Source organism: Podarcis liolepis (assembly GCF_965112155.1).
Source record: "Podarcis liolepis genome assembly, chromosome: 14".
In the NCBI taxonomy this organism is placed as follows: Eukaryota; Metazoa; Chordata; class Lepidosauria; order Squamata; family Lacertidae; genus Podarcis; species Podarcis liolepis.
This window is the reverse complement of record NC_139569.1, coordinates 52,297,391-52,322,661: the sequence shown is the minus strand read 5'-3', so window position 1 is coordinate 52,322,661 and position 25,271 is coordinate 52,297,391. Positions and strand designations below refer to the sequence as shown.

General features: G+C 45.6%; 2 protein-coding genes across 5 annotated transcripts in view; one reads left to right on the top strand and one right to left on the bottom strand.

The window, feature by feature from the left end:
• Positions 1-25,271, bottom strand: part of LOC310693582 (thrombospondin type-1 domain-containing protein 4-like) — a 252,516-nt gene that overhangs the window by 134,667 nt on the left and 92,578 nt on the right. The window contains exons 6-7 of one of the 3 annotated variants that reach the window (XM_083475939.1): positions 13,805-13,904; positions 10,449-11,364 (exon numbers count right to left, since the gene is read on the bottom strand). In XM_083475939.1, the coding sequence (XP_083332065.1) occupies positions 11,204-11,364; positions 13,805-13,904 (261 nt within the window). In that variant the 3' untranslated portion in view covers positions 10,449-11,203. Of the gene's footprint in view, positions 1-10,448; positions 11,365-12,717; positions 13,015-13,804; positions 13,905-25,271 lie in introns of those variants that run through there. The other 2 variants (XM_083475941.1, XM_083475940.1) reach the window with 2 other exon arrangements.
• On the top strand, positions 2,618-5,596 carry LOC310693593 (tigger transposable element-derived protein 1-like). 2 transcript variants are annotated; one of them, XM_083475963.1, is made up of 2 exons: positions 2,618-2,905; positions 3,574-5,596. In XM_083475963.1, the coding sequence occupies exon 2, from the start codon at positions 4,347-4,349 to the stop codon at positions 5,451-5,453; it is 1,107 nt and encodes a 368-aa protein (XP_083332089.1). In that variant the 5' UTR covers positions 2,618-2,905; positions 3,574-4,346; the 3' UTR covers positions 5,454-5,596. The 2 variants fall into 2 exon arrangements, with proteins under 2 accessions (XP_083332089.1, XP_083332088.1); XM_083475962.1 differs by having other exon boundaries at positions 2,830-3,112; positions 3,436-5,596.

The following is a 25,271-nucleotide window of genomic DNA, read 5'->3' as shown; positions in this document are numbered from 1 at the left end:
AGGCACCACAGGAAAAACATGGAACACTCAGGAGGTGATGGCGATCCAAGATGGAAAGAGACTAACCTTGAGAGTTGCCTTCCTCTACATCTCACTTCACCGGGCAATCACCACTGGGCTTGTTATTTGGACCAGTGGATGCATTTTCCATTTTTCTCATGACAAGCAGCCCATCAACTATTTTACCAAAGACTACTTGCTTCCCAGCCATCCAGCCACACTTTGAGCAGGTGATGAAGAACTGGCAGCCATTAGTGCGGAGGCCACTATTTGCCATGGACAGCAGGCAAATAGTGTTTCAGCTTGAAGTTTTCATCTGTGAAGGGACCCCGGTAGATGCTCGCCACTCCGGTGCCATCTCCATTTACAAAATCGCCTCCATGAAGTCCTTTATGACCCTGTGAAAAGTGCTGCCTTTGCAGCCAATAGGAACACCATCTTTCCTGAATTCACCTGTGCAAAACTGCCTTGATATCAGGAGTTCCCCCACCAAAGAATGAAAGAAAGAAAGAAAGAAAGAAAGAAAGAAAGAAAGAAAGAAAGAAAGAAAGTAAGTTATCAGCCATGTGGGTTCAGAACAGCTTCCCACACACATATGGGCCAAGAGGCATCGCTCTAGGCCTGCAACTCACTTGTGACCCACTGCCATCATCTGCCAACACTATGACTTGTGGCACCGAACTCAACATGTTAGCAATGAGCTCTGTGAAGAAGTACATCCTTTTTCTGTCCTGAATCTCTCAGGCGTTCTGCATGCAACTCCTGTGCCCTACCACAAAGCTCTGTTGCTTCTCCACTAACACATATTCCCTGGTGGTATTCTACACACCAGGAGAGTGGATGGCATCCTGATTCATCCCCAGACCTCAGCATGGAGAGCCCCTCCCAACATCCATCGCTCCCAGCAGCTGCCTGGTTTCTGAACACTGAGGAATTACGATGTCTCCTGTTGGAACTTAAAACTTTCTCAACCACCCAACTCCTTTTGGTTTTAGTTTTCCCGCTGCCTTATCTGAGTTTTCAACAGTAGTTCCTGCAAAAGTGAGAACAACAAAACTGGTTTATGTCATCCTTCTGTAATTGGAAACAATTAAAATGGAAGCTTAAAAAACAGATAATCCCTTCCCTACAAAATGAAACAGGAATAACAAAACAAAATCTCTAGCAGGTGGAGTCAGAAAGTGAAGGGGATCTATCGCCATGAGAAAGAGAGCCATAAAGCAGCTGGTACAGTGGAAGTAATAATTTACAGCTGGAAGAAAAGCAGAACAGCTGGATTACTTCTTGAGATAAGCATGCAGATTGTCAAAAAATCTGCCAGGCAACCAATTCAAATTAGTTTACTCAAGGTAAATTGCAACTAACGAGATCATTCTTGACTTTGGCTGCAACAGTAAGTAACTGGGATGGTGACATTTTTGCGTAAGTCAGAATACTAGTATTGATTGTTCCCAAAATGAACATTTATGGAAGGCATGATCTGGAAGGCCAAGACAACATCGGTTTTTGTTTCAGAGATGGCCCCATCCGAGCCAAGAATTTACAGGCCCACAGGAAGCATCCATCATGGATTACCTTACTGTGTCTTCTCTGCAGATGTGAAGACTTAAACATGCAACGCACTAGGCCATCCGCAAACATGTCTGCTGCTTCCCGTTCTGAAGGATGAGTGTCTGAGGGTTCAACTGACATCATTTATTCAAATCTGGGCAAAACTTTAAAAGGCATATTTTGCCCTAGGCCTCAGGAAATAACATCGTTCACCCCTCATTCCACCAATGCAACCTTTCCATCCTATAGTGTCCCACAGTATTCACAAATCATTTGGGGAGAACCCCCTAAATCCTAGAAATTAAGAAATGGTAGGATTTTGATTATTCGGGATGTGAATGGAGAAGTAGAAGAATTCCTGAGCTAACCTATGCAGAACAGCCAGGCCAAGCTACAGTCATTCAGAAACAATACAGGGTCCTTGAGGCCATTGGCAATGCAAGAAAACAGTCCTTGCCCACCCCTCCTGCCCTAAGGTATGAACAGGGACTGGGGGTTTGGAAGGTTGCCAGGGTAACTGGGTGTGAGGTGACAGGAAAAGAGAGTCTTTAGCAAGGTGTGCTGGGAAGAAGAAAGGGAGAAGAAAGACTGAGGTCCATCTTGGGCAGGCTGGCTGAAGGCTGGCTGGGAGAGATGCTTCTTTGCATAAGATTTGCATATGTTGATTTATATGTATAGATATAGATTTAGAAACAATTTCTATGATTTAAACAGAAATACATCTCACCATAATGACAAAGGCTGTAACCAACTGAGTTCTGTGCCAGCTCAGTTTGCTATCCAGTGCTGTTGATGGGCAGGGGCGGAGCTACCTGCCCCGGCATCCATAAAGCAGGACAATGCACAATGGTATCGTGGAAGGAAAGACCCTGTTATATCAATTCTCTCTCATGTCAAAAAATCCCCAACCATCAATAAAAAAAAACACGGAAAAATAGAGCTTCTATCCAATGTTAGCTCTACTCAGAGTGAACTCCTTGAAATTAATGGACATAACTGACTTAGGTCCATGAATTTCAGCAGATGTACTCGGAGCGGACGTACGCCCCATTCACACCATTTTAAGCATTGTGATACAGTGGTGCCCGGCAAGACGAACGCCTCGCAAGATGAAAAACTCGCAAGACGAAAGGTTTTTTCGTTTTCGAGTTGCTTCGCAAGACGAAAACGTCTTTCAAGTTTGTTTCCTTTTTCGTAAAACCGTTAATACCCAGGGTGCATTGCTTGAAGAGGTGCAGTTGCAACTTGACTTTGAGGAGCAACACATTGCACGCAGTGTGGTGACCTTTTTGAGCTTTTTAAAGAGTTTGCTGAATTTTTGAAGCTTTTCCAAAACTTCTTTTGCAGCTGTTTGGTAAGTTAAACTTTTAAAACTTTTTTGGGGGTTTTTGGATTTTGGGTTGGGGTGTTTAGAATTCAAGGAATTGGTGTTGGGGAGAGGTTTGCAAGAATCTGGGAGCTTGTGTGGTTTTTTTCTGCATTTTTATGATTTTCTGTGACCATTGGGCCATGTTTATTTTTTTTTGAAAAAAAAATCTGGGTTTGAATTTCTGTGTGCTGGGTGGATGGGGGAACAGTTGAGGAGGGGTTTGCAAGAATCTGGAAGCTTGTGTGGGGTTGTGTTTTGTTTTTGTTTTTTTTTTTTTGAATTTTTATGGTGTTCTGTGACCATTGGGCCGTGTTGTTTTTTTTGAAAAAAAATTCTGGGTTTTGAATTTCTGTGTGCTTGGGTGGCTGGGGGAAAAACTGGGGAGGAAAAAGCTGGTTTGCAAGAATCTGGGAGCTTGTGTGGGTTTTTTTCTTAATTTTTATGGTTTTCTGTGACCATTCGGCCATGTTGGTTTTTTTGAAAAAAAATTATGGGTTTGAATTTCTGTGTGCTAGGTGGCTGGGGGAACAGTTGAGGAGGGGTTTGCAACAGTTGGGGAGGGGTTTGCAACAGTTGGGGAGGGACTGGGGGAACAGTTGAGGTTTTTGAAGACTTTGGTGATTTTTAAAGCTTTTGCAAAACTTCTTTTGCAGCCATTTGAGGATTTTGAAGACTTTAGTGATTTGCAGCCATTTCGTAAGTTAAACTTTTAAAACTTTTTTGGGGTTTTTTGGATTTTGGGTTGGGTGTTTGGAATTCAAGGACTTGGTTCTGGGTTTGAATTGCTGATTTTTATTTTTATTTTTCTGCGTTTACGAAGGTAAGAGCTGTGCTGCCATGGGACCCAAGAAGACTGCTGCTGCTGCGGAGGCCGGCGAGAGGAAGAAGGAGAAGGTGACGCTGGAAATGAAGAAGGAGATCATCTGGAAGCACGACGGTGGAATGCGTGTGACGGACCTTGCCAGGGAGTATGGCAGGAACCCATCGACCATCGGAACCATCCTGAAGATGAGGGAGAAGATCCTTGCGACTGATGCAGCCAAGGGAGTCACCAGGATCGTGAAGAACCGCCCAGCTGTTCTGGAGGAGGTCGAGAAGTTGCTGCTCATCTGGTTAGAAGAGAAGCAGCGTGCAGGGGACACAGTGACTGAGGCCGTGATTTGTGAGAAGGCCAAGGCCTTGCACGCAAACCTCATCCGGGAACAGCCAGGAACCTTCAGAAGTCTTCAAGGCAAGCAGAGGCTGGTTTGACCTGTTCAAGGCAAGATCTGGAATCCACAGCGTGGTCAGGCATGGAGAGGCTGCCAGTTCTGATGTTCCTGCGGCTGAAGACTTTACAGCGGAGTTCCTGGAGGTTGTGAAGACGGAGGGCTACATTCCACAGCAGGTCTTCAACTGCGACGAGACCGGGCTGTTTTGGAAGAGGATGCCCAAAAGCACTTTCATCACACAGGAGGAGGCCAAGTTGCCTGGCCACAAGCCCATGAAGGACCGCCTGACCCTGCTCTTCTGTGCCAACGCAAGCGGCGACCTGAAGATCAAGCCCCTACTGGTGTACCACTCGGAGAACCCACGGGCCTTCAAGAAACACAAGGTCGACAAGGAGCGGCTGAGTGTCATGTGGCGATCCAACAGCAAGGCTTGGGTCACACGTGTGCTGTTTGTGGACTGGGTCAATCTTGCTTTTGGCCCTGCTGTCAAACAGTACTTGCTGGACAACGACCTGCCGCTGAAGGCTTTGCTTCTGATGGACAATGCTCCTGCCCATCCTAAAGGCCTTGAGGTGGACTTGTTGGAGGAGTTCAGCTTCATCAACATCATGTTCCTGCCGCCTAACACCACGCCACTGCTCCAGCCGATGGATCAGCAGGTCACCGCCAATTTCAAAAAACTCTACACCAAGGAGCTTTTCAGGCGATGCTTCGAGGTGACTGACTGCACCACCATCACCCTGCGGGAATTCTGGAAGGACCACTTCGACATCGTCACCTGCTTGAAGATGATCACCACGGCCTGGAACGGGATCAGCCAGAGAAATTTGAATTGCGCTTGGCGCAGCCTGTGGCCGGACTGTGTGGCACCAAGTGACTCTGATGCACCAGAGTCAACAGTGGTGCAGGACATTGTTGCCTTGGGGAGGACCATGGGCCTGGAGGTCACAGAGGAGGACGTCAGCGAGCTGGTGGAGGAGCATGACCACAAGCTGACCACCCAGGAGCTGGTTGAACTGCAGGCAGAGGTTGCGCAGGAGCAGGCCTCGCTGGAAGAGGAGGAAGCAACTGAGGAACAGCCGTCCTCCAAAGAACTGAGGGACATTTGCCAGAAGTGGAAGGAGGTGCAGGCTTTTGCAGAGCGGCACCACCCGAACAAGCACGTGGCACATGACCAAGCGAACACTTTTGATACGACGGTCATGTTGCCTCTCAGGGAGCTGCTGAAAAGGCGGATGAAGCAGCAGACCATGGACAGGTTCCTCAGCAAAAAGCAAAGAGTGGAAGAGGAACCTTCTTCGAGTGGTCCCCCAGAGTCTTAGAAAATGTAATGTACCCTTTTTTGATTTTTAAATGTTTTTCTGTCATGTTTAGAAACTTAATTTATTGTTCCTTCAATTTTTGAAATGCTCTTTAAAGTATGTGTGACTTTAAAGAGCAGTTAATAAACTCTTTTTGTACCAAATTTAGCTTTGATTGGACTTTTTTTGACCATAGGAACGCATTAATTGAATTTCAATGCATTCCTATGGGAAACCGTGCTTCGCAAGACGAAAAATTTGCTAGACGAAAAAACTCGCAGAATGAATTATACAGATACAGATCCTGGTTTGAATACAACTACTGTATAAAGAAATCAAATAACATGGGGAAAGTTTGTGTTTGAGAATGCAGCACTTTTTCAGATGCAACTCCATATTGTAACTGGACTTACCCGTGATGTACATGGTAAGGTTGCACTGCTGTTACTGTTTTTCCTTTTTAAATTGTTTAAAAAACACACTTTAAAATCAATAAAATATTATACCTCAAAAGTGTGTGCATGTGTTTTAACATCTAGTTTAGTTGTGTCTGGTTTCAGCCTTTTGCCAGGGCTCCAAAGCAGAATGGTGCTTTCTGGGCAATGGGAATGCTTCTGGCCCTCCCTTGAGCCTGTTATCTGCAGCAAGGTCTGGGAATCCCAGTATTAGGGCTAGGAATCCTTTCTCAGGATGATGTCATTGACCATATATTTGCTGAGCTAAGGGAAGGGATCCAAGTGTTAGGGAAGGGCTGTAGCTCAATGGTAGAGTATCTGCTTTGCATGCAGAAGGTCCCTGGTTCAGTCCGCAACACCTGCAGGTAGGGAAGGCTACAGCCTGAAACCCTGCAGAGCTGCTGCCAGTCAGTGTCAAAGATACTAAGCTAGACAGGCCAATGATAAGGCAGCTTCCAATGTGTGCAAAGTCAGTGCCCTTGAGAAAGCTGTGAGGCAGTGATGGCCACCAACTTAGATGGCTTTAAAAGGGGACTGAAAAAGTTCATGGAGGAGAAGGCTATCAAGGGCTGCTAGTCATGATGGCAAAGCTCTGCCTCATGCTCAGAGGCAGCAAATGCTTAGGAATAGGAAAATAAAAAAATTCCTTCCAGTAGCACCTTAAAGACCAACTAAGTTAGTTCTTGGTATGAGCTTTCGTGTGCATGCACACTTCTTCAGATACACTGAAACAGAAGTTGCCAGATCCTTCTATATAGTGAGAAGGTGGGGAGGGGTATTACTCAGAAGGGTGGTGGGAATGGGAGATAGGCAGAAAGCTGAGATGAGCCTGTTGACAACTCTTAACGACTGCAATAGGTCTTACAGGAAAAGGCAAGGGGTGAGAAGGTGAAAAATGGCTTAGTCATGTATAATGAGATAAGAATCCAATGTCTTTGTTCAGACCAGGTCTCTCCATGGTTTTAAGTTTGGTAATGAGTTGCAATTCAGCAGCTTCTCTTTCCAGTCTATTTCTGAAATTCCTTTGTAGTAAAACAGCTACTTTGAGATCTTGTATAGAATGTCCTGGGAGATTGAAGTGTTCTCCTACTGGTTTCTCTGTTTTGTGATTCTTGATGTCTGATTTATGTCCGTTTATTCTTTGGCGTACGGTTTGGCCTTAGGAACTTAGGAACTTAGGAATCGCAGTTTCTGGAAAGCACAGGAAGGAAGAGCACTGTTGCCGTGGGATCCTGCTTTTAGGCTTCTCACAGGAATCTGGCTGGCCACTGGACTAGGTGGGCCACTGGCCTGATCCAGGAGGTTCTTTTGATGTTCTTAAAGAAGAGGCAATCAGCCCAGCCCACTTTGCGCATGCATTGCTCTACTTGATCCCAGCACCATTGCTACTCTACTGCATTTTTGTTGTGGGACCGATACCAGGCAGAGCAGTGAGCAAGGAGTGGTCAAGTGTGGTTGCCTTGCAATGAGCTCACCCAACACCTCCTAAGCTAACCTACTGCTCTCCCGTATGGCAGAAGACTCAGTCCATCCAGCTTCTGGGGAGGTTACATCTTGACCTTCACCTTGGGCAGGAAAAGGTCTTGCACTGGCCAGGCAATGGAACTCATGCAGCCAAATGTCCTGGGAAGGAAGCGGGGAGCAACTATGCCCCAAAGCTTCAATACATCTTTAATTAAGGGGCACAAAGAAAATCATCTCATAATATAATTTTCATTGTTATCAACTTGTACAAGGTGGCAGAGTCAGCCAGCCCCACAGAACTGCCGCCTAAGGCAAAGATCAAGATAATGCCACCCCACATTCCACCAACAGAATCCCACTGGACTGGTACCAGTGCCTTCTCGGTAGTGGCGCCTGCCCTGTGGAATGCCCTCCCATCAGATGTCAAGGCAATAAGCAACTATCTTACTTTTAAAAGACATCTGAAGGCAGCCCTGTTTGGGGAAGTTTTTAATGTTTAATGCTGTATTGTGTTTTTAATATTTTAATATTTGGTTGGAAACCTAGCCAGATGGGAGGGGTATAAATAATAAATTATTATTATAATTACCATAATCGTTCTTCTGTGCTTGCAAGCTAACTTAGGGAACAGTGAGGGGCCTGCTACCACCCCGGCATCTCCTTCACCCCATCTAACAGTAGGGCCAGCGCTGTTAAAACATCTGCGGTAACTGCCCATCTACTACCAAGACAGGTTCAAGGTCCTTGAATTAATCTCGAAAGCCCTGAACAACTTAGGTCCAGGGTGCCTCAGGGATTGTCTGAACCTTTCTATCGTAGCTCAATCACTCATTCTGCTTCAGTCTCTTCAGCCATATGATTCTCCTCTCTCATTAGCAAAGTGTGAGGTTCCACTATGCCAGCATCCTTCATTGTAGATTCTAAATTGATAGGGTTCTTCATTCCTGAAATATGGCCCCTTTTAATAAATACAAAAGTTTGTATTGGAGCAATAGCAGATAAAACATGGTTTAAAACTGTAGCTGCACCACAGCGAATGAGGGAGAATAAAACTGCATGCCTTACATGGTCACACAGAGATACTTTAGAGGCGGGGAAGATGGTAAAATTATTTTGAACTCCATCGTTAGGGCTTGGCTGTAAATTGGGTGAGGTGCCCTTCCAAGAGTTCCAATTCAAACAAGAGGTGTAAAATCCAACCCTTCCTATAAAGGATTGCGTTGTTCAGGAGAGCGAAACAGAAATGGTAGAAGCTATACATTGAAGCCCGCAAGCTTTCTTTCCTGGCACCATAGAGAATGAGTCATGGCTGGTGAATTGTGGGAAGGAGGAGGTCCCCAAAGTAGCACACACAGTGTTATTGCTTCAAGGAGCAGCAGCAGACTCTGCCCACAGTATGGAACCAATTACCATCTCTGTGCAATTACAACATGGCCTAGACGAGCGTTCCCTGGGGCCATCTTGCTCAGCAAAGAAGTTGGCATGCTCACTCACTGTTCCCATGTGCGTACACACAGGCCGTTGAAATATACAGTTGTGAAAATGACTGCTTCCCTTAGGCTGCAATCCTAAACCCACTTAAGTTGGGGAGTAAATCCCATTGATCTCAGTGGAATTTACTTCCAAGGAGACATGTATAGGATTACCCTGCAAGACTGCTGTGTCCCCTTCTATAACACGTGTGACAGAATTTTGATAATCCCACCAAGAGGAACTGTTAAAGCTAATTTTTAATAATCTTGTAGCATTATCATCATCATCATTATGACAGCTTTGTGGCCTACTCAATCCTGATAGTTTGGGGCAGGGCTCACCAGAACTAGGGTTGCCAAAATTGTTGAAAACTCCAAAGAAATGTGATTTTTCGATTGACTTGCCTAAAATTCAGGACAAAGCGCCACCTTTCGGAAATTCCTCCCAGACATCAATTCCACCTCTGAAATCCCAGTAATGTCAGGCAAAATCAGGACATATGGCAGCCCTACCAGAACTCAGCTCTGGCCCCTCTCAGGTGGGTGCCATTGCCATTCTAAGAGAACAAGGGAGGCAAGTTCACTGGTCAGTTCCACCACCTCTTTTTTTTTTTAGAAAAATAGCAATGGTTTGGGGGAAGGTTTGGGAAATAACAGCCAAGTTTCTGCAACATGCACTGAGGATTTGTGAATGTTACACAACATTAACCTGAGTGTTAGATGCAGATTTTGCTGAGTGACTTTTCTGTACTGATCCTTAATGGAATATATGCCAATAACAGTTTGAGAACTGATTGCATGAACAACACAGCAAAATTATCAGTTGTGACACAAAGGCCAGGATAAAAAGAAAGGTTCCCACATTGCTTGAATGTGGCCAGTGTGGAGGCCAACCAAACATAATCTGGGGGACACCACCAAGAATGCCCCGCTCTGAAGAAACCAGAGGCCTTTCTCCTGGGCATAGTCGGCCAATTGGTGTTAAAGAAGGACAGAATTTTCTTTATGTATGCTACAACAGCAGCAAGAATACTCATCGCAAAGTATTGGAAGACACAAGATTTACCCACTCTGGAAGAATGGCAGATGAAAGTGATGGACTACATGGAATTGGCGGAAATGACTGGTAGAATCCGAGACCAGGGAGAAGAGTCGTGGAAGAAGATTGGAAGAAATTTAAAGACTATTTACAGAAGTCTTGCAAAATTAATGAATGTTAAAATGATGTTTGATTGAAGTTAACTAGTTTCTAGCTGTAATGATATAAAAGAATATGGAAAAATTGGATTTTTAAATGGGTAAAAATTTGATGTTATAATATATTAAGATCAAAGATCAGGATAATAAGGAGGGAAAGAAATTTCTGAATTAATTTATTGAATTGGAATACAAAAAAGGGAGGTATGAGGAGGTCAGGGAAACAAGGACATGAATGTAAGATATGGAAAGGTTGACTTTTTATTTTTATTTTTTTAATTTTTTTCTGTAAGTGTATTTATTCTGTATTTTTCTTGTATTTTTATTTTTGTCTTTTACTCTTGTATTTTTTGTTTTTATGTAATTCCTTTTTCTGAAACTTTAATAAATATTTTATATATATATATATATATAAAAGAATGCCCCGCTCTGCTTCACCAGCCAACTAGCAGTAACTACTGTTGGGACAAACAGGGCATTCCTGGCTGATCTTAACAGTCAGTTGGGGCAATACCCGAGAATGCTCTCCTTAAGTCTTTGAATCCCAAGTTGTTCAGGGCACTTTACACAACAATTAGCACCTTGAATTGGACCTCTCAGCTCACTGGCAGCCAGTGTGGAGATTGAAGATCAGGGTAATATGATCCCCACCCCTCGCCATCTGTGAATAACTGAGAAGCGGCATTCTGCCCCAGCTGCAGATTCCAGGCTGTCTTCAAGGCTACCCCCACACGGAGTGCAACTGTAGTAGTCTATACAGGAGGCAATTAGTGCCTTTGATCTGAACCAGTAGAATTCTTCTTACGACAGTATGTAAAGACAGGAGGTGTCTCCCATGCGCATGTAGGCTCTCTCTTCAGACATTCAAACCAATATGTATACGTCAAGGGTAGAACATGCTGCCAGCATGCTGCTCCCCACCCCAAAGATGTGCTAGTTTTACACAGGTCAAAGTTTCACACAGATCACAGGTGTGACCCACAATGTCCTCCATGTCCTTAAAAGCCCTGACTTGGCACTTGGGTGATTTATGAAAGAGAGAACGTGATGGGATGCACTGTTTTCCTCCCTGCCTGAGGTTGACAGATCACAATGGGCCATGCTGTTTTTCCTAAACACATTTCAGCTGCGTTTATAAGAGGATAGGAAGAGAGACCTTAACAATATGGAAGCATCCTTACATTCAGAAGGGCAATATATATATATTAATCAGGGTTAGGAGTAAATATTTGACAAAAATCCATAGCTGATCTGTTCTCTCTCTGTGTGTGTTCTCTGAAAGCACAGAGGAAGGGGGCCTCTCCTGATCTGGTCTGCTGGTAAGAGGAAAAGTACCGTAACTTCCTGCCAATAATAAGAGAGCTAGTTGATTTGTATTTCTTGTCAGCAGGTATCTAATGTTAACCTGCAAGTGTTTTTACACATCCTTGGAGGAAACTCTATAAGAATATATTACTGCAGAGGCTTCAGAAATGTACACTCAAGCCCTGCCAATGCTTTGCAAAGAGAAAATAATCAACATCTATATCGTACCTTTTAATTAAATCTGTTTCTAAGCAAATAGGTCAGCCATGAGGCTTTAAAAGCAATCCGAGTCTCAAACACACTGACTTCCAACACTTATTCCTCAAACAGACTGTATTGCATAGCACAGTTTGATTGCACTTTTTGTACAGCGCCTTAAAAAATTGATTTTATAAGGCATTAAATAAATAGATAGATAGATAGATAGATAGATAGATAGATAGATAGATAGATTGTAAAAATGCAGGGACAATATACCTAGCACCAGTTTCACAACTGAGAGTAGTCAATCAGCCAAATCATTGCACCCTAGGTTACCAGTATTTGTATCAAAAGAATCATGGAGTTGGGAGGGATCTTATAGGTCATCTTGTCAAAAGTCCCATTTGCACCATACATTTAAAGCACCATGATACCACTTTAAAAAGTTGTGGCTTACCCCAAAGAATCCTGGGAGCTGTAGTTTGTTAAGAGTGCTGGAAGCTGTTTGGAGACCTCTGTTCCCAGGGCCAGCCCATGCATGAGCAGAAGGAGGCAGCCGCTTCAGGCAGGGGTATTCAGAGGCTGCCTCTGCCAGAGTGATCCCCCACCACTGCTGGAGAAGTAGCCGTGGCAGCTTCCAGGTTCCAGTGAGATCCTGCAAGTGCCCACAAGATCGCACAGAGGCCTCACGAGATCTTGCCAGAAGCTGCAGCCGCCTGACCCTGGTAAGCAAGGCTTGGTCAGGGGTGGCAAGGGGGCAGGCAGCACACACCCAGGGTGGCTTGTTCCCATTTCACCTCACATGGCGAAACAGGATGCCCCCCCCCCCCGCGCTTCTTTCCCTAACAGAGCTACACTTCTTAAAATGGTTCAACCCCCCTTCCCAGAGCAATCTGGAAACTGTAACTCTGTGATGGGAATGGAGAACTCCTAAAAAGCTCTCAGCTCCCTGAGCAAACTACTGTTCCCTGTATTCTTTGGGAGTGCTAAAGTGGTATGAAATGGATGGTTGGGCTTTGGCTCCACTCGCTGCTTCATGCAGGAAGCCCAGAGCTGGCGTATCCATATCAGATGGTTGCCCAGCTTGAACCATCCATATCAGATGGTTGCTTGAAGGTCTCCAACAAAGAGAGCCCACCATGTCCCCTCCAGGATCCCACGGCCAAAGTGATTGTACTGTTGAGACATTTCTCCTGACATTCAGCTGAAATCTCTCCTCCAGTTACTTAAGCCCATCAGATCCACACGATTGTCATCGGGCAACAGAGAATACAGCTCTTTCATGAAATAGCCCCTCGATATATTTGAATAGTGATGGGGTGAACACCCTGCATTTGGGCTCAGAAAGCCAAAGAGGTCATATTTTAAGGAGTGACCTCTAAAATATCACACCCATGTTAATCCACTGCACTAAAAAAATACCCCAAATGAAGAGTCCTGTTAATCTTTAAGATTAACACATTTGGTGTGGCAGAAGGTTTCATGGGCCTGTGAATCAATAAGGACCATGTCAGCATATGTATTTAGGAAGTACAAGAGCTGGTGTTCAACTAAATTCTGATCCATTCATTAGTCCAGGTCAGTTTGCATCCAATTCCTTAGGTAGCCCTATTCAGCAGCTTTAGCCCTTGAAGGTGTCTTGTTGCAGGATGGTGACAGGGATGGGGCACCTCAGGTCTAGGGACCAAATTCAAGCCTCCAGGCTCCTCTATCCAACCCTCACGGTTCCCCCCAGACCACACCTGCTTTCCTCAGGACACACCAATTGCCAGCCTGCTTTGCGCTCTCCTCCCAGTGTGCTTCTGGGTGGGATGTGTCCTTAAAGTGTTTACATACCTCTCCCTTTCCGTGATGGAGAAATGTATATGGTGGAAGGGATGTAAAGCAAGACGCCACAGACTTTTGAGGTGGTGGTATGGCAGCCTGCTGGTATTCAAGGCAAGAATGGCATCCCTTGTTCCACCTGCTTTTGCCTCTGCTTCCACCCCCACCCCCCCCACCCCAGCAGGCCCTTTGGTTCCTCCCCCTTGCTTTAAAGTCTGCTGCAGGATATGTTGGGGGAGTGAAATGTTCCCCACTGGTTTCCACTGTTTTGTTTGAACTATTTATTGTGCTTTTATCTTGTGTTTTTATCTTGAGAACCTCCCTGAGAGGTTTTGGTGAAGGGTGGTATATAAATATTATAACAACAACAACAACAAACCCACATCAGTTGAATATTGTGTGGCGGGACAGTGAAAGCCACACCATGTTGCCCAAAGGTAGAAACTTCCCTTACCTTCCGCAAAAGGTTCCCACTCATAGAATCTTCCCATAAAAGGCTTGTTGTTGTAGGAGGAGCACTGCAACTCTCTGATGTTTCTGTTCTCAGGACACGCCTGTCAAATAAGGAAGAATTAGATCAGAAACATGTGCAATTGACATGACTGCTGACATTCTCTCATGCCTTAATGATAGATCACATCTGGAAGTGTGATCTCCAACAGAGGTGTAATCAATTATTTGTGAGATATCAATTTTGGTGCAGCAGAGCCAGGGCTTCTTATACATACGGAAATTACAAACAGGCTACGCTAGTATTATGGGAAGGTTTGCTTATTTATTGGCTTTCAAAAACGTTCTCAGTGTTATTATTGTTATGTGTTTTTATTTATATGGAAAAATCAGTAAAAACATTTTTAAAAATATGTTGGATTTCAAACGTACACATTCAGGAAAAAACATAATATCTCTTATATGTTTGCATGCAACTCAGTAAAGACAAAGGCAAGTCAAAGAAAATGCATAATAAGATATCCTCTGTGACATAGAAACAACCATATGCCACAATATATTTAAGTTATGTACAGATTATGGGGCAATTTATTACAGGTCTTGGTGGCTACTGTGAATTTCTATGTCTCTAACCGCAGTTTCTTACTGTCTTGGAAAGCTGTAATCAGAGGCAAAGGGGTGGTTGGAAGTGGGGTGCTGCTTAACCCTTTCTACTCCTGCTATTTATTTGTTAAGCCCGCCCACCATCAGCAGCCATTTTCCCACTCGTAGGTGAAAGAAAAGTATTTGACTCTCAGCACATCTCTCAGTCTACCGCTTCTCTTCAAAGTAATTTACTAAAATGCATTTTGAAAACTGCCTCTGCTGACCTGTCCATTGTTTGGAGCTTTTTGGCCAAGTGCCCTGAAAATGCCACCACTCTCCCACACACTTGTGAGTTCAGACTGGTTGGATACCTGCAAATGAGCACAGCTGTTCCAGACCTGTGCTGAGATGACACACGTTTGGAAAAGGAGCCACGTGGGTCACTTTCTAGCCAAAAAAACCTCAAAAAGCAATTAGAGCCCTAAGTCCTTGCACGGTCTAACTTGCATGGCCCTCTAGAATCTGGCAAAAAACGCTCCCACCCACCCCCACCCCCCCAGCCACTCTAGCTTCCCTGGATTTCCCAAGGCCAGGCATGGGTTTGCCGACTTAACACTCATTAGGATTTCTGGAAACTAAATGCAAGGAGTGAAAGGGAGGAAAAAACCAGCTGACGTATCACTCGAGAAAAGTCCATCCTTCTGTGGAAATTATAAGTTGGGTGAGGGGGAGGTCTTAGTCTTACTCTTATATTTCCCCCAATAATTTTGCACAGCTACAACCTGTAGATGACCAGCTGCATCCTGGCTCATGGAGGACCCCAGTATAAACTAGGAATGGGGGAGGGATTTGATTTGTTTGTACTTTAATAGGAAACTACCCAAATTTGCACTTCTTGAACCAGTATGCAAACTGAAACACATCTACCCTTTCATTGCACTTTGCTGAAATTCGCAGTGCAGTTCTCCCAACCAAACTATGCGTACACAAATGCATATATTCATGAAAACAGCAGGCACAAATGTATTATATTGGGGGGGGGGAGGCCATCTCGGTCAGCTCAGTCAGGGGAGCTGCTGGGCAACAGAGTGGTCGATAGACCAGCAGCATCCCCAACCTGTCCTTGCAGTCTAACACGAGGTGCAGACCTTTGAGGCCCTTCCCAAGTGTTATGTACTGAGTTGAATGGGATCCAGAATGCAGCAGTCTGATTGGTCCACAGGAGCCGCCCAATCCAGCTCCAGGTGGAAGGGAATCCGCAACCTGATTGGCCTACAGGAGAATCCCAGAATTAGCCAATCACGTGGGGCCCATTGTGTAAATAATGTATATAAGGCAGACATTCGGGGGGAACTTCCATTCCTCCTCACCACTATGAGCTGAATAAAGAGCATGAAATCCACTTTCGTCTCCAAGTATATTTCACCAAGTTAGAGGTTTTCTGGCAAAGGAAATGGTGCTTTGTGGGCAATAGCACACTGCCAGCACCTGTCAAACCCCAGCCTAGCCTGGTGCTTTACAGAGTAGCCAGGTGGGCACAGCTGTTCAGCAACTCAGACAAATAAATTGTCCATTTCAAAAGCCTCCCTTTGTGCAAGGTTTTGACGCAGTCTCTTTCTCTCAAGGCATCTGCTACCTTTCCATGCTCATAAGATATACTGAGAGATTGTCATTTCCTTCACTGCTTCTTCAAAAACGGAAAAAGAAAAACCCTTGGGTCAACCTCATCCAGCCCTGCTGATTGGTATGTGTTAAAAGTTTTCCCAGGTAACTACCTCCAGCCATTACTTTGCTGTTAACCTCCTAGGGTCACCCTCCCCACCACGACTATCACCTGTGAGTTACCGTACATTAAGTTACCAGAATTTCTCAGAGCTAAAACACAATGGACAGAACTGGACTGCTGGCTGTGCTGCAACAATGCAGTTAATGCCTAGGCACAAAAGATGGACTTTCGATTCTCCAACCAGTCAGGAAGGATTGCTGCACACCTGAATTCACCCGACCCATGTGACTTGGATCATTGTGCCACTGGAATGAGGCTTTCCACAGGTGCTTGTAGCAGCTGGTAGCTGCTATGCTCATCTAAGCATTGTTGGGATGAATCCATGGGACACAGAACCCCAAATCTCTTCCTAAATGCCCCAAGTGTTTCAAGTAATAAATTTTGAGGCAGGGGGACTCTGATCCTCAAGAGGACCTTGATAAGTTGGTGTTGTTTAATAAATATAGATATATCTACACACACACACTTTCTCTTTCTGTAACATGTTTTATATCTTGAAATACAAAGCCTGAGGAATGGAAAAGGATGAGGGGCTAAATTGCTGGCCCTTGGAAGAATGGAAGAGAAGATGGAGAGGTTCCTCTGCTCCCTTCTCAGATGCTCTGGGCATAGGGATTAATCTGGAGTTTGTATCGCTGCCAGGAAGTCTGGGAAATAGAATTCTTAATGTGCCCTGAATCATTTCATTCACTCCATTTTCCAGGCTCTCTGGCAGCTACGAATTCACACAAATGTATAGGACTTCCTTCATTCCAGTTCTCCCTCCTACCAACCTTACCCCAACTTAAGAATGGTGCATTTTAGGAAAAACAGGGGACACTGGAGCCAGGTTGACCCCACTCCCAAGCCAGGAGGCTTTTGGCTCCTTGTTTTTCAAACAGCCTATGCCACATGATGTCACAATAGTGAAATGATAGAGAAGCAACCATGACTAGCAACCCAAAAAGGATGCTTGGGAAAGGCTTAAATGAAGCTTGATGGCAATCACCTCCATGTGGTAAGTCCTATATCAGGGATGGGGGACCTGCACCCAAACTCTTGACGGAAGGCGCTGGCACTAATTGCGCCCCCACAAGGGATGGGAGTTGGCCCCCCCAATCCCATATCGTCCCGACCCAGCCAAAGGACCTCTGTCTTCGAAGGATTTAACTTCAACCAGCTCCCATGAAGCCATCCAGCCACAGCTTCCAGAAATCTGATTAGTGTGTCTGGGGCCGAGCCAGGATGGCTGTCCATCAACAGATAGAGTTGGGTGTCATCAGCAACCCAAACCAAAATTCCAGACAAGCTGGGCGAGGGGGCACATAAAGATGTTGAAAAGCATCGGGGAGAGAATTGCGCCCTGCGGTACTCCACACACCAAGGAGTAGCGTGATGACACCTCCCGCCCCCAACGCCACCCTCTGTCCCCGACCAGAAAGGAATGAGCGAAGCCATTGAAGGACTGTGCCCCAAATCCCCACGCCGGCAAGGTGGTGGTCTAAAAGTTTGTGATCGACCATGTCAAAGGCTGCTGAGATATCTAAGAGAATCAACAGCCCCAACCCGCCTCGATCCAGATGCCTACGGAAATCGTCTGTTAGGACAACCAGAGCTATCTCGGTCCCATGACCAGAGCGAAAGCTGGACTGGAATGGATCTAGAGCCGATGTATCATCCAGAAATCCACCCACCAGTTCAGCAACCGCTCTCTCAGTCACCTTACCCAGGATGGGAAGATTCGAAACTGGGCATTAATTGGATAGATCTAAAGGATTTAATGATGTTTTCTTTAAGAGCGGACGCACCACTGCCTCCTTCAGTTCCCCTGGGAATGTCCCCATGCCAAGGGACAAATTGATGATCTCACTGAGGGGGGCCCGCACCTCATCTGATCATGCTCTAATCAGCCAGGAGGGGCACGGGTCGAGAGGACAGGTGGTGGGCTTTCCGACATAGAATCATAGAATCATAGAGTTGGAATAGACCACAAGGGCCATCGAGTCCAACCCCCTGCCAAGCAGGAAACACCATCAGAGCACTCCTGACATATGTTTGTCAAGCCTCTGCTTAAAGACCTCCAAAGTAGGAGACTCCACCACACTCCTTGGCAGCAAATTTCACTGTCAAACAGCTCTTACTGTCAGGAGGTTCTTCCTAATGTTTAGGTGGAATCTTCTTTCTTGTAGTTTGGATCCATTGCTCCGTGTCCGCTTCTCTGGAGCAGCAGAAAACAACCTTTCTCCCTCCTCTATGTGACATCCTTTTATATATTTGAACATGGCTATCATATCACCCCTTAACCTCCTCTTCTCCAGGCTAAACATGCCCAGCTCCCTTAGCCGTTCCTCATAAGGCATCGTTTCCAGGCCTTTGACCATTTTGGTTGCCCTCCTCTGGACACGTTCCAGTTTGTCAGTGTCCTTCTTGAATTGTGGTGCCCAGAACTGGACACAGTACTCCAGCTGAGGTCTGACCAGAGCAGAATACAGTGGCACTATTACTTCCCTTGATCTAGATGCTATACTCCTATTGATGAAGCCCAGAATTGCATTGGCTTTTTTAGCTGCCGCGTCACACTGTTGGCTCATGTCAAGTTTGTGGTCAACCAAGACTCCTAGATCCTTTTCACATGTACTGCTCTCAAGCCAGGTGTCCCCCATCTTGAATTTGTGCCTCTCATTTTTTTTGCCCAAGTGCAAGACTTTACATTTCTCCCTGTTAAAGTTCATCTTGTTTGTTTTGGCCCTGTTCTCTAATCTGTCAAGGTCGTTTTGAAGTGTGATCCTGTCCTCTGGGGTGTTAGCCACCCCTCCCAGTTTGGTGTCATCTGCAAATTTGATCAGGATGCCCTTGAGTCCATCATCCAAGTTGTTGAGAAAGATGTTGAATAAGACCGGGCCCAAGACAGAACCCTGTGGCACCCCACCAGTCACTCTTCTCCAGGATGAAGAGGAACCATTGATGAGCACCCTTTGGGTTCGGTCAATCAGCCAGTTACAAATCCACTGAGTGGTAGCATAGTCAAGACCGCATTTTACCAGCTTCTTTACAAGAATATCATGGGGCACCTTGTCGAATGCCTTGCTGGAATCAAGGTAGGCTACATCCACTGCGTTCCCTTCATCTACCAGGCTTGTAATTCTGTCAAAAAACAAGATCAGGTTAGTCTGACATGACTTATTTTTCAGAAATCCATGCTGACTATTGGTGATCACAGCATTCCTTTCTAGGTGCTCACAGACTGTTTGCTTAATGATCTGCTCCAGAATCTTCCCTGGTATTGATGTCAGACTGACTGGGCGATAATTATTTGGGTCCTCTCTTTCCCCCTTTTTGAAAATACGGACAACATTTGCCCTCCTCCAGTCTGCCGGGACTTCGCCTGTTCTCCAGGAATTCTCAAAGATGACTGCCAGTGGTTCTGAGATCACATATGCCAGTTCTTTTAATACTCTTGGATGCAGTTCATCTGGCCCTGGAGACTTGAATACATCTAAACTAGCCAAGAATTCTTGTACTATCTCCTTAGTTATTCTGGGCTTTGTTTCCTCTGCTGAATCATTTGCTCCAAATTCTTCAGGTCGGGCATTGTTTTCTTTATCGGAGAAGACTGAGGCAAAGAAGGCATTGAGGAGTTCAGCCCTTTCTGTGTCCCCTGTTTGCATTTCACCATCTTCTCCTCTGAGTGACCCCACTGTTTCTTTGTTCTTCCTTTTCCTACGGACATACCCATAAAAGCCTTTTTTGTTGCTTTTAACCTCTCTAGCAAGCCTGAGTTCATTCTGTACTTTAGCTTTTCTGACTTTGTGTCTACATGTGCTGGCTATTTGTTTGAATTCCTCTTTGGTGGGTTCCCCCTTTTCCATTTTTTGTACACATCCTTTTTTAATCTTAACTCAGTTAAAAGTTCTTTAGATAGCCACCCTGGCTTCTTTAGGCACCTTCCATGTTTCCGTCTCATTGGTATTGCCTGAAGTTGTGCTTTTACTATCTCCCTCTTAACAAACTCCCAGCCATCATGAACTCCCTTTCCTTTTAGTATTACTGTCCATGGGATCTCACCCAGCACTTCCCTAAGTTTTATGAAGTCGGCTTTCTTAAAGTCAAGAAATTGAGTCCTAGTATGCTTGGCTGCTCCTTTCTACTGTATAGTAAACTTCAGAAGAGCATGATCACTCGCGCCTAATGATCCTTCCACTTCTACCCCACTAACCAGGTCATCAACATTGGTTAGGGCCAGATCTAAAATGGCTGTTCCTCTTGTTGCTTCTCCCACTTTCTGGACAATGTATTTGTCTGCAAGGCCAGTGAGGAATCTGTTTGACCTTATGCTCTTGGCTGAGTTTGACATCCAACAAATATCCGGGTAATTGAAGTCCTCCATTACTACTATCTCCCTTCCTTTTGCATGCTTGGCCATCTGTTCCAGGAAGGCATCCGTTTGGCTTGGGGATCTATAGTAAACTCCCACAATGAGGTCACTGTTATTCTTCTCTCCCTTAATTTTGACCCAAATGCTCTCACTTGGCTTTGAGGTTCTAAATCTTGGATCTCTTCACAAGTATACACATCCCTGACATATAACGTCTTGTCTGGTCTGTTTCTCTGAAATGGAGGAGTCTGTCCACATCGGCTGAGAGTATCCTGTCAAAGTGGTCCAGTAGTGGACCTAAGGACAGTCAAGGGGCCTCCAGTTCCATGATTGTATCCAAATTAGCAGGGATGTCACAGCGGAGCATCAGGACCTTCTCTGCAAAAAAAAGCTCACAAATGCCTCACTGCTATGTGCCTGATTCATATTTAAATTTTGCTGTCCCTCTAGAGACATTAGAGAGCTCATTATACTAAAAAGTTGTGCTGGGAGAGAGGTAGCGGATGCAATGGAGGCTGAGAAGTAGGATTTCTTAACAGCCTTCATGGCCATCTCATAGATTTTCATAAACACCCTATAAGGTGTTCTTGAGGCTCTGTCGCAGGCATCCTGCCATACTCGTTCTAGCCGTCTGAGGTCCCACTTCATTTTCCAGAGCTCCTCGGTAAACCAGGGGGCCCAGTTTCTGCAGGGTCACAGAGGGCGCCTAGGTGCGATCTCATCGATGGCCGCCAAGAGCCGGGTATTCCAACCCTCAACAAGCTCAGTCAATGAGTCACCAGGGGGAGCAGGATCCCGCAAGGCCTGATGGAATCTATCAGGATCCATCAGCCTCCGTGGGTGAGCCCAAATAGGCTTGTCACCTAAGCAGGGTAGGGGCAGGAAGCCAATCCTGGCTTTCAGAACATAGTGATCAGACCATGGCACCTCCATAGTGGGGGACACGATCACATCTATGCCTGCGCCTAAGATCAGGTCCAGCGTGTGGCCTGCTGGATGTGTGGGGCCCAAAACAAACTGGGAGAGCCCTACTGTCGCCATGGAAGACACCAGATCCAGAACCTGCAAGGAGGGGGAGGCTTCAGCATGGGCATTGAAGTCCCCCAATACCAGTAGAGTGGGGAACTCCAAGGCCCAGCCGGTCACCACCTCCAGTAGGCCCGACAGGGTGGCTGCTAGTGCGCTAGGTGGCCAGTACACCAGCCAGACAGCCAAGCTCTCCTTGGAACCCCACACCAGGCCAACACATTCAATGCCAGGGATCAATGGCAATGGCAGAGCCCTGAAAGAACAATCTTCCCGGATTAATAATGCCACCCCTCCCCCTCCAGCCCACAGTCCGCGACTGGTGGAGGACGGAGAAACCTGGGGGCGCCATCTCTCGTAAGGTAACTATTTCCCCTTTGCGCACCCAGGTCTCCATCACACAAGCCAGGTTGACCCCCTGTGAGGTAAAGAAATCTCGCAGGGTGGTGGTTTTGTTGCCTATAGAGCTGACATTGCACAACACCAGTGAGGGAGATGGGTAGTCCTTGCTCACCCTACCTTTGTCCCTCAGGATGGGGCACAGACTGCAAGGGGAATGAGCATATCCATATCTCATACCCCTTTGCCTATAAGATCTGCCCCCACCGCTATACCTCCCTTGCCCTTCCATGGTAGTAATTCCAAGCTCCATGCTTGCCTCCTTCGATAGCATTAGTGTTATTATTAGAGCTTTGTAAGCTGTGGTGGTGAGTATAGGGCCCACCCCCAGGTCCAAGATGGGAAATGGTCTTCAAGGGGGAGCGGTCCTCCCCAATACTCACAGGCAGATCAGCAGCAGCAATGTCCTGAGGCCTTTTTTACACACATACACACACGCAAAAGAGAACTCCACATATATATGGAGTTCTCTTTTGCTGCATCTGTATCTCTTTTGCAGAGGCAGTGACTATTTCCAGAAAAGAGGCAGCCTCAGATGGCCCATTTAACATCACAATTCAGATTCAGGACTATGAAATAAATCAGAGGAGAAGGGTCATGCAAATTCACACCCAGGCTGACCCCCTTCTTAAGTATTCTCCCCAACTAAAATTGCTATGCACACGTCAAGCACAGGCAGCTGAACTTGGCCAGTCTTCCCAGATCCTTGAAGGCCAATAGCAGAAAGCAAATCAGAGGGAATAAATGTGGAAAACAGGAAAAAATGTTCCTGTCGTCATTTTTCCAAGTTTCTGTTGGAGCCCAGTTCACAGTGAGATGCAGAAAAAATGACGTCTTTGTCTTGACTATCCCATGGATCTTCTCTGAATGATCCCAGTCAGGCATCAACTTGAGGCCACTGCTATTTCGAGTAAATCCTCTAACTACTTTTACAAACCCGTCCAAATATCCCTTGCCTAGAAAGTCATATTTATAGAAAATGTGTGTAATGCAAGAGGCACTTGGTTAAAGGGAATGAAAAGTTATTTCCATTTGACAAAAACTGGCTGATGGTTTGCAGGCTGTCCAAGCTCTAATCACCGTCTGGCTCCTCCATTGGCTGCACCAGGCAAAGGTGCTTAAAAATCAGCATTCCCTAACCAAGTGCCCTACAGATGTTTCTGAACTACCAGTTCCATCATCACTCACCATTGGCCATGTTGTCTCGGGCTGATACGAGCTGAAGCCCATCAACATCCAGAGGGCACCAAATTTAAACAGGCTGATGTAGTGCCATTCCATTTATTCTGGGAAAATAAATATGGTGGCCCCCAAACAAGAGTGTGCCCTAGCAGTCCCCCCCCCCAAAAAATGGGCAACATACCACCACAAAATATGAAAGAGGAGGCCATTTCACCTCCTGTCATTTCACCTCCTCCAGTCCAGGTGTGGATTGGTTTTGCAGCTGACCTGAGAAAATTGAGTGGCATTGTGGAATAATGATCATGTTCCAAGAAACCATTTTGGACTTCAGTAGGGTAGAGGATCAGAGCTTTGGGGGAGCAACAGCAATATTTTAAGCAAGGTTTAAACTCCTGTATAATCTTATTTCATTAACAAAATTTGTATGCCACACCATTGTAACAAAACCTCTAAGCACTCTACAATATTGAAATTATTAATTTTTTAAAAAGTAAAAAATATTAAACAGCATTTTAAAAAATTAAATTACTAAAAAGAATTGAATTAGGAATACTTACTCATGATTGTGGTTCCACCCTCAAAAATGCAACCCAAGCCTGCCCAGAGTTTTCTCTGGGTGGTAACAAGAAGTGCTTATCTTGAGAAAAATTATAATATAAACAAAGGAGGCAAGTGGCATGAGAAGAGGAGGAGGATTACACATTCCTTGGCTGAGACGCTTCGGAGACTCCAAAGCCAGGGACACAGGCAGTTGGCAAGAAGGAGCTTGTTGACTTCTTCCTACCTGCAGATAAATCAAGGTCTGGCTTGTTTGGTGACGACGAGAACTACTGTTCCCTCAGCAAGATCATCAACCTGCAACATGAATGCTACAGAAATGTAAGGAATTTGCAGCTCACTCTCCTGTCATGAGGAGGATAGGCCTGAAAAGTAGAATCATATGAAGGGACCCCATGTTTGATCTAGTCCAACCCCCTGCAATGCAGGAATCTCGGCTAAAGCATCCAGGACAGACGATCATCCAGCCTCTCCTTTAAAACCTCCAAGAAAGGAGAGTCCACAAGCTCCTGAGGGAGACCGTTCCACTGCTGAACAGCTCTTACTGTCAGAAAGTTCTTCCTGGTGTTTATTTGGAACCTCCTTTTTGTAACTTGAAGCCATGGATTCAAGTCCTACCCTCCGGAGCAGGAGAAAACAAGCTTGTTCCTTCTTCCATATGACAGCCCTTCAGATATTGGAAGATGGCTCCCATATCTCCTCTCAGTCTCCTCTTTTCCAGGCTAAACATACCCAGTTCCTTCAACCATTCCTCATAGATGCCATTGGACTACAACTTCCACCACCTCTGACCATTAGCCACATAGGCTGGGATGGATGGGAGTTGCAGTCTAGCAACATACAATGAGCCAGGTGGCTGTTGAGGGGAAACACCTCTACCTGAGGCCTGGAGAAAGAGAGCTGCCACCAGTCAGCAAAGACCGTACTTTTGCAAAGCACTCTCTATAGGGAGTCCAGTCCAGAAGCTACAGCTAGTGCAGAAGGCTGCAGCTAAACTGCCGGTGGGGGCAGATGACTGATGGCATGGGACACCTTTGCTAAAATATCTGCACTGGCAGCTCATATGCTACTGGGCAAGGCTCAAGGCTCTTATGTTATGTTAACATACAACACCCTGAATAACTCAGGTCTGGGGTGCCTTAAGAATCATCTGTCCTAGCTTGATCACTGAGATCATGCAAAGGAGCATTGCTATTTGTCCCCCATGTTACAGAAGCAGGGAAAGCAGTTATCTGGAAAACATTCACTATTTGCATTCTGGACGAGTAGAAAGAGTAGCTTTGACTCTTAAAAATTCCTACAATGATGGGGGGGGCGGGGGGGGCATCCTGCCAGTAGAAATTTGGTCTGTCCTTCTGTCTGGCACACTCTTTTTCTATGTTCAAAAAGCCTCCTCCCACCATGGGAGGAGCATTCAAATAGGCCGTCCCCTGCCTGACACCTGAAATTGTCCAGACTTGTCCCACTTAGTTCTCCTGCAGAGGTGGGGAACTGGCATCCCTCCAGATGCTGTTTGACTCCATCTCCCATCAGCTCCAACCTGAACAGCCAACAGCCAAAATGGTGGGAGCTGCAGACCAG